General features: G+C 47.0%; 1 protein-coding gene across 1 annotated transcript; it reads left to right on the forward strand.

Annotated features, from left to right (window-relative positions):
• Positions 1-1,624: 1,624 nt before the first annotated feature.
• On the forward strand, positions 1,625-6,216 carry LOC139255885 (guanylate-binding protein 2-like; the record flags this gene model as incomplete). The annotated part of the gene is made up of 4 exons (XM_070874047.1): positions 1,625-1,817; positions 3,627-3,754; positions 4,255-4,364; positions 6,023-6,216. Coding segments are annotated over exons 1-4 (625 nt in total), but the record flags the coding sequence as incomplete, so codon positions are not given.
• Positions 6,217-9,689: the final 3,473 nt, after the last annotated feature.

The following is a 9,689-nucleotide window of genomic DNA, read 5'->3' on the forward strand; positions in this document are numbered from 1 at the left end:
ATTCCAGTTTCTCGTCGCCATTGATAGATCCTTATTATACAGTATAAATGCACATGAGGCCCATGCTTGAGGTCAGTCTGTGACCTGTCCTTTATTCCTGAGCACTCCAAGCGATGAAGGTGGGTGGAGCTTCCCCTTTTGTACCTGAAGGCCCAGGTTAGGAGTGTCTCCCACCTAGTGGTCATTGTTCTCAGTGTACAACTTGGGTCAGATTATACATGGGTTACAATGCTGGTTGAATACATGACAGGTGGTCTCATAAGAACATTAAACAAATAGGAACAGGGGTAGGCCATTTGGCCCTTCGTGCCTGCTCCACCATTCAATAAGATCTCTGGTTGATCTGATCTTAGCCTTAACTCCCCTTCCCTGCCTGCTCCCTAGAACCTTTGACTTCCTTGTCTTCCTTATCTAAGGAAGGATATACTTGCCTTGGAGGCGGTGCAACAAAGGTTTACTGGATTGATTCCTGGAATAAGAGGGCTGTCTTATGATGTGTAGAATGGGTCTGTACACGAGTTTAGAAGAATGAGCAGTGATCTCATTGAAACATACAAGATTCTGAAGGGGATTGACAGGATCGATGCAGAGGATATGTTTCCCCTGGCTGGAATGTCTAGAACTAGGGGGCACAATCTCAGGATAGGGGTAGGCCATTTATGACTAATGAGAAGGAATTTCTTCACTTAAAGGGTTGTAGATCTTTGGAATTTGCTGCCCAAAGGGCTGTGGATGATGAGTCTCTGGATATATTCAAGGCCGAGATTGATAGATGTTTGGACTCTCAGGAATCAAGGGATACAGGGATCAGGTGGGAATGTGGAGTTGAGGTCAATGATCAGCCATGATCTTATTGAATGGAGGAGCAGGCTCCAGGGGCCACGTGGCCCACTCCTGCTCCTATTTCTTATGTTAATTGGTAGCGCCCCTGCCTCTGAGTCACAAGGTTGTTGGTTCAAGTCCCGCTCCAGAAACTTGAGCGCACAAATCTGAGGGGTGGCTTTTGGCCTGCCTGACTGCCTCTCTTCTGGGGCTAAGTTTGCACCTGGGGGTCCCTGGAGCTGCAGCATGTGGTGTCCAACCAGCATGTTTAAAGCCGCCTGGCACTGGTGGGCACCAGAGGGACAGGAGTGTGACATCACCCTGGGAATAGAATTTTAATTTTGGTTTCCTGTACAGTCTTTATTGGTAATGCCCCTTTGAAAGGGGAGCACAAGCTTAACTTTGAATTGGCAATTACCAGCAAAATGAGAGCACACAAAATCTGAGTGGTGTGCTGCACTGTTGGTGTCTCCTTTTGGATGAGACGTTAAACCGAGGTGCCACCTGACCCTCGGGTGGATGTAAAAGACTGCACTGCACTATTTTGAAGAACAGGGAGTTCTCTCTGGTATCCTGGCCAATCCTTCAATATTGGCGGGGGGGGGGGGAGGAAATCTAGGCACAATCACATTTCTGTTGTGAGCTTGCTGTGTGCAGGTTGACTGATGTGTTTCCTGCATTACAACAGTGACTACACTCCAAAAGTACTTCGTTGGCTGTGAAGCACTTTGGGACATCTGGTGGTCGTGAAAGGCACTATATAAATGCAAGTCTTTTTTACCTTTTTGCTAGCTTGCCTGAAATGGCCTCTGCGGTGTACATGCAAACTCCCGTGTGCTTCATTGAGAACAGCTCTGACGGCTCGCTGCGGGTAAATCCAGTCGCGATGGACATCCTTGCGAGTAACAACGAGCCTGTGGTGGTGGTGGCGATCGTCGGACTTTACAGAACTGGGAAGTCTTACTTGATGAACCGGTTAGCAGGGAAAGCACATGGTATGGGGTTTGTTTCTGGGGCTTTTGAGCATTTGGTCAGGATCAGTGCTGGAGGGGGAAATCTCTAGCTGAGGATGTTTATAATTTAAAAAAAAAACACTAGGAATAAATATTTTTATAACTCATGGAGCCTTGTATTATAAGGCTTGCCATAGTCTTGAAATTATGGTTTAAAAGCAGAATAGTAATAAATTGCTTGGTTGAGTGGTAAATTACACATTCTCACCACACTCGGTTAAGATTCTTCTGAATTCTGATTTTCTGGTGACTATCTTGTATTAATGGCCTCTAGTTGTGCTCTTCCCCACAAGTAGAAACATTCTCTCTGTATCCACTCTATCAAACCTTTTCATAATTTTAAAGACTTCAATTAGGACACCCTCGACCTTTTTTCAACTGACGAGACCCAGCCTGTTCACCCTTTCCTTGCATTTCTGGTATCTTCCATGTAAATCTTCTCTGCACCCTCGCTAGTGCCTTTAGCCTTTTTATAATATGGCGACCAGAACTGTACTCAGTACTGTAAGTGTGGTCCAACCAAGGTTCTATGCAGGTATGGTATAACCTCCCTACTTTTCAATTCCAACCCTCTAGAAATAAACCCTGGTGCTTGCATGCTTTGTTATGGCCTTGTTAATCTGTGTAACAACTTTGTGATTGGTGTATTTGTACTCCGAGATCCCTTTGCTCCTCTATCCCACCTAGACTCTCATCCTCCAATAAGTGACTTCCTACCAAAATGTAATGCCTCACATTTATCTGTGTTGAATTTCAATTATCAATTACATACCCATTCTGCAAGTTTTTTTAATGTCCTCCTGTCAATAAAATTGGACAGATTTGATGAATTGTATCCAGTAATGCATTGAATCTTAAAATTAAAATGCTAACTGGCTTTCCCTGTGTGCATTAAGGAATGAGGGTTGCAGGAAATTCTCAGCATGCATTTCCCCCTTAGTGCTTTTAGTTTGTACTCTAGGCCTAGATTTCTATTTCTGACAAATAATGAATGTTTGTTTGAATTAGACTTGTCTGTCTTACCTCTAGACTTGACTCTTCCAATGTACTCCTGGCTGGCCTTCCACATTCAACACTACGTAAACTTGAGCAGATCCAAAACGTGGCTGCCCCATGTCCTAACTCGCACCGAGTCCCGCTCACCCATCACCGCCTGTGCTCACTGCCCGTTGTCCTAACTCGCACCGAATCCCGCTCACCCATCACCCCCTGTGCTCACTGCCCCATGTCCTAAGTCGCACTGAGTACCACTCACCCATCACCCTGTACTCGCTGACTTACATTGGTTCCCGGTTAAGCAACGCCTCAATTTCAAAATTCTCATACTGGTTTACAAATCCCTCCATGGCCTCACCCCTCCCTATCTCTAATCTCCTGCAGTCCCACAATCCCACCCCAGGATATTTGTGCTCTTCTAATTCTGCCTTCCTGAGCATCCCTGATTATGATTACTCCCCCATTGGTGGCCGTGTCTTCTGTTCCTTAGGCCCTAAGCTCTGGAATTCTCTGCCTAAACCTCTGCCTCTTTCCTCCTTGAAGATGCTCCTTAAAACCCACATCTTTGTCCAATTTTTTGGTCACCTGTGCTAATTTCTCCTTTGAGGCTTGGTGGAAATTTGTTTGTCTTTTATAATGCTCAGATGTTTAACTGTTAAAGCTGCTACATAAAATCACATTGTTGTTGCCATTTAGAGAATTCTATAATGCGGGTTTTGTCCAACCTGTGTAAAATGTATCTAAACTTGCCCAGCATATTTACACCGTATATTTTCACATTGACGTCTGAGCCAGGTTTCTCCCTTGGGTCGACGGTTGAGTCTCACACTAAGGGGATCTGGATGTGGTGCGTGCCTCACCCCCTCAAGCTGAACCATTCCTTGGTGCTGCTGGATACAGAAGGACTGGGGGATGTAACCAAGGTAATTTGCACATGGTTTCACATCGCGCTCGCAACATGCGATTGGAGGTTTGCACTTTCTAACTCTGGCGACTTGAAGGCAACTCGTTACTCGGCCCTTAAAACTGAGCAGCTTGCAAGTCTGAAATGAGTCTTAACTTGGGTGTCCTGTGGCCTAGGGCAGAAATGGGTGGGGGTGGCTGGAAAAGAATCTTGCCACTGCGGTTTAGGTTTGAGATGCCGCTAGTGCCGAAGAGCTAGTGATGGGTGTGTGCTGCAAAATCCCCTACCTGTTTGTCTTGCTGAAACAATTCTCCCTCCCCACCCCTGGCTTTTCCCTCCCCGGCTGCTCCTCCCCTTCCCCCGCCCCACCGGAAAGACTGAAGGAGGGGCTTGAGTGGAGTACAAAAGCTGGCGTGGACTGTTTATGCCGAATGGCCTGTTTCTGTGCTGTATATCCAATGTAATGTTCCTTAGTAATTGTGATGCTGCTAAAACTAGACAAAATATGTTTGCTTTCAGGGCGATCAGAAAAATGACAGCTGGATCTTTGCCCTCGCTGTTCTTCTGAGCAGTACCCTTGTATACAACAGCATGGGCACGATCGATCAATATGCCCTGGAGAAACTGCAGTATCCTTTTGAAGGGATTGAATTCTCCCCAAAAATCACCAAAGGTAACATCGCTCAATAGTTAATGGTGTTCAACATCCCACTGGGCTGATGATTGAGACATTTCAGTCACAACCCAAAACAACAACTTTTATTTAAAGAGCACCTTTAAAGAAAGACTTGCATCTATATAGCACCTTTCACGACCACTGGACATCCCAAAGTGCTTTGCAGCCAATTAAGTACTTTTGGAGTGTAGTCACTGTTGTAATGTAATGTGGGAAATGCGGCAAGCAATTTGTGCACAGCAAGCTCCCACAAACAGCAATGTGATAATGACCCAGATGTTTTTAATGTTGGTTTGAGGGATACATATTGGCCAGGACACTGGGATAACTCCCTTGGCTGCCTTCAAAATAGTGCCATGGGGTCTATTGCATCCACCTGAGGGTAGACAGAGCCTTGGTTTAATGTCTCATCTGAAAGATGGCACCTCTGACAGTGCAGTGCTCCCTGAACACTGCCCTGGATTTATGAGCTCATGTCTCTGGAGTGGGCCTGGAACCCACAACCTTCTGTCTGGGGAGCGTATACTATCCATTGAGCCACAGCTGACACATGTAGTAAAATGTCCAAGGCTCTTCAACTGTATTATAAGACACACAATTTGATGTTGATCCACACAAGGAGAAATTAGGGCAGATGACCATGTTTGGTCAGAGGTAGGTTTAAAGGAGGAAGAATGGAGAAGTGCAGAGGTTTAAACAGGGAATTCCAGAACTTGGGGCCTTGGCAGCTGAAGGCGTGGCCACCAATGGTTGAGTGATTATAATCAGATGCTCGAGGGCAGAATTAGGAATGCAAATATCTGAGGTTAGAGGTTCAAGTAATAGAATTACTGGAATTGAATGTGGTGAACATAACACATTCTAGTGTTTGACTCATGAGCAATATGTTTGGCATCCTTATTTTGACTTGTATGGAAATGAGCCTATAGTTTGTTTGAGTTCATGGCTTGTGAATGCATGCCTTGAAGACTAAATTAAGCAACCTGTAGTCACCATGTTTCCTCCTGGCTGGCTTCCCACATTCTACCCTCTTTAAACTTGAGGTCATCCCAAACTCAGCAGCCTGTTCCTAACCTGCACCAAGTCCTGCTCAAACATTATCCTCTGTGCTCACTGACCTACATTGACTCCTGGTTAAGCAATGCCTTGATTTCAAAATTCTCATCCTTGTTTACCAATCCTTCCATGGCCCTTGCCCCTCCCTATCTCTCATCTCCAGCCTCAACCCCCCCAACCCCTGAGATACATGTGCTCTCTAATTCCACCCTCTTGAGCATCCCTGATTATAATTGCTCAACCATTGGTGGCTGTGACTTCTAGGTCTCAAGCTCTGGTATTCCTTGCCTAAAGTTCTCTGCCTCTCTACCCCTACCTCCTTTTAAGATGCTCCTTCAAACCTACCTCTTTGACCAAGCTTTTGGTCACCTGCCCTAATTTCTCCTTGTGTGGCTCGGTGTCTTTTTTTTTGTCTAATACTCCTGTGAAGCATCTTGGGCCATTTTACCAAGTTAAAGGTGTGATGTAATGCAAGTTGTTACTTTGTGTGATTGGTGTCTCGGTTTGAGTAGTTCTTGTTCCCCTGTTTTAAAGTTGATTCTTTAACCAGTCCAGTTTTGTCACAGAGCTGACTGAACTGATTAAAGTTAATGCCAGTGACGATTTCCATGAAGATGATGAGATAGAATATTTGAAGTTCTTCCCGACTTTTGTCTGGTCTGTCAGGGACTTCAGTCTCGAACTGAAAATCGAGGGCAAAGTGGTGAGTCAGGACGAATATTTGGAACATGCTCTGCTACTGAAAAAAGGTAATGCATTTTTTTCTGATGTGGGGGAACTATCTTGTTTCAGTCAATTGTCCATCCCTCATCTCCCCCTGCCCCCCCCTTGAATTATTGAACTGCCTCATATAAAACAAAAGGTTTGGAATCCTCTACCTCAGGGCTGTGGATGCTTATTTGTGGACTATATTCAAGATGGTGGTAAATTTTGGGAATTGAGGGATATGTAGTGTGTGTGTGTGTATATATAGCACTACTTTGGCTGTATAGTGCTTTGAGATGTCTGGTGGTCGTGAAAGGCACTAAATAAATACTGGTCTTACTTTGCTTTCTATGGGGATAGTGCAGGAATGTGGAGTTGAGGTAGAAGATCAGCCATAAACTTATTGAATGGTGGAGCAGGCAAGTGACCAGTAACAGTCACAGCACACAAATGCCAGGCAATGACCATCTCCAACAAGTGAGTCTAACCACGTCCCCTTCATATTCAATGGCATTACCATTGCCGAATCCCCCATCACCATCCTGGGATCACCATTGACCAGAAACTTAACTGGACCAGCCACATAAATACTGTGGCAACAAGAGCAGGTCAGAGGCTGGGTATTCTGCAGTGTGTCTCGCCACCTGACTCCCCAAAGCCTTCCCACCATTGACAAGGCACAAGTCAGGATTGAGGGAACGCTGACCACTTGCCTGGATGAGTGCAGCTCCAACAACACACAAAGCTTGACACCATCCAGGACAAAGCAGCCAATTTGGCACCCCATCCACCACCTTAAACATTCACTCTCCCACCGGTGTACCGTGGCTGCAGTGTGTACCATGTACAAGATGCACTGCAGCAACTCGCCAAGTCTTTGGCAGAACTTCCCAAACCCATGACCTCTACCACCTAGAGGGACAAGGGCAGCAGGCACATGGAAACACCACCACCTCCACAATCCCCTCCAAGTCACACACCATGCTGACTTGGAAATATATCGGCCGTTCCTTCATTGTCGCTGGGTCACAATCCTGGAACTCTCTCCCTAACAGCACTGGGAGCACCTTCACCACATGGACTGCAGCGGTCCAAGAAGGTGGCTCACCACCATCTTAAGGGAAATTGGGGATGGGCAATAAATGCTGGTCTTGTCAGTGATGCCCACATCCTGGAACAAAAAAAAAGTTTGAAGCGCCAAGTGGCCGACTCCAGCTTATTGTGTAAAATGAAGCATCCCAGTAACCAGAGCTTATCACCTTGATTCCAATATGACACAACTGTTACTGGGACCGTTCCCCTGTCAATCTGTTATTGGGTTCCAGTGTAACCCATACTATGGGCTCCAAGTCTTTCCTTGGCAGCCAATCTAATGTGACGAGTTCCCCTCAATTTACTTGCGGTTACAACACAGCCCATTTCCAACAGTTACTTAAACTGTCAGCCCTGTTGTGGATAATCAACATGTTGCTGGTGCAGGAATTAATTCTGCCGTAGCTCAGTAGGTCCCACTCTGGTGAGTCAGAAGGTTGTGGGTTCAAGTTCCAGTCCAGAGATTTGAGCGTGTAATCTAGGCTGACTCTTCCAGTGCCATACTGAGGGAGTGCTGCACTGTCTGAGCTGCTGTCTGTCAAATGAAACTTTAAGCCGAGGCCCCAACTGTGCTCCTGGGTGGATGTAAAAGAGGGACAAGGGCAGCAGGCACCCACCACCCCATGAGCCCTTTAACAAACACCAAAAGCAGTTGATCTGGTCACTCAGTGCTGTGTAAATTCCCAGCATTACAACAGTGACTGCACTGCAAAGGTATTTGTTGTAAAGCATGTTGAGGTCATGAAAGGTGCTATATAAATACAAGTCTCTGTTCCAAGCATGCTTGAATCAGCGAGGAGGAAAGATTGCTAATCATTGAAATTTACAGCACAGAAGGAAGCTATTGGATTCAGTGCCTGATCCTTGTGATCGTATTTTTGGAGAAAATTAGGCATTTCCAATCTCCAAATCTTCTAAAGGTTGACTAATCGAGTTTATTTTCCCGTCAAATCTTTTTTCTATCACGCATTAGTGGCAGGTCAATCCAATTGTTTTGTGGATCACTGCAGGGGAACTGCCTCCCCCAAACCCTACGACGCGTGCATAGAATCACAGAACGGTTACAGCACAGGAGGAGGCCATTCGGCCTGTTGAGCCCGTGCTGACTCTCCAAGAGCATCTCAGCCAGTCCCACTCCCCTGCCCTTTCCCTGTACACCTGCATATCTTTTTCCTTCAGGTACTTATCCAGTGAAAGCCATGATTAAATCTGACCCTGACCACTCGCTGCGCTTGTACAAAAAAAGTTTTCCTCATGTCGCCTTTGAATCTTCTGCCAATCACCTTAAATCTGTGTCCTCTGGTTCTCCACCCTTCTATCAATGGGATCTCTCTCTCTCTCTCTCTCTCTCTCTCTCTCTCTCTCTCTCCTCTCTCTCTCTCTCTCTCCCTTCTCTCTCTCTCTCTCGCCTCTCTCTCTCTCTCTCCTTCTCTCTCTCTCCCTTCTCTCTCTCTCCCTTCTCTCTCTCTCTCTTGCCTCTCCTCGTCCTTCTCTCTCTCTCTCTCTCTCTCGTCCTTCTCTCTCTCTCTCTCTCTCGTCCTTCTCTCTCTCTCTCTCTCTCTGCCTCTCTCTCTCTCTCTCTCTCGCCCTTCTCTCTCTCTCTCTCTCGCCCTTCTCTCTCTCTCTCTCTCTCGCCCTTCTCTCTCTCTCTCTCTCGCCCTTCTCTCTCTCTCTCTCTCGCCCTTCTCTCTCTCTCTCTTCTCGCCCTTCTCTCTCTCTCTCTCTCTCGCCCTTCTCTCTCTCTCTCTCTCTCGCCCTTCTCTCTCTCTCTCTCTCTCGCCCTTCTCTCTCTCTCTCTCTCGCCCTTCTCTCTCTCTCTCTCTCTCTCCTCTCGCCCTTCTCTCTCTCTCTCTCTCGCCCTTCTCTCTCTCTCTCTCTCGCCCTTCTCTCTCTCTCTCTCTCGCCCTTCTCTCTCTCTCTCTCTCGCCCTTCTCTCTCTCTCTCTCTCGCCCTTCTCTCTCTCTCTCTCTCGCCCTTCTCTCTCTCTCTCTCTCTCGCCCTTCTCTCTCTCTCTCTCTCTCGCCCTTCTCTCTCTCTCTCTCTCTGCCCTTCTCTCTCTCTCTCTCTCGCCCTTCTCTCTCTCTCTCTCTCCCTCTCTCTCTCTCTCTCTCTCGCCTTCTCTCTCTCTCTCTCTCGCCCTTCTCTCTCTCTCTCTCTCGCCCTTCTCTCTCTCTCTCTCTCGCCCTTCTCTCTCTCTCTCTCTCGCCCTTCTCTCTCTCTCTCTCTCGCCCTTCTCTCTCTCTCTCTCTCGCCCTTCTCTCTCTCTCTCTCGCCCTTCTCTCTCTCTCTCTCTCGCCCTTCTCTCTCTCTCTCTCTCGCCCTCCTCTCTCTCTCTCTCGCCCTCCTCTCTCTCTCTCTCGCGCCCCTCTCTCTCTCGCGTGTGTCTCTCTCGCGCCCCCTCTCTCTCTCTCTCGCGCCCCTCTCT

The sequence above is a fragment of the Pristiophorus japonicus genome, unplaced genomic scaffold (genome assembly GCF_044704955.1).
Source record: "Pristiophorus japonicus isolate sPriJap1 unplaced genomic scaffold, sPriJap1.hap1 HAP1_SCAFFOLD_658, whole genome shotgun sequence".
NCBI classification, from domain to species: domain Eukaryota; kingdom Metazoa; phylum Chordata; class Chondrichthyes; family Pristiophoridae; genus Pristiophorus; species Pristiophorus japonicus.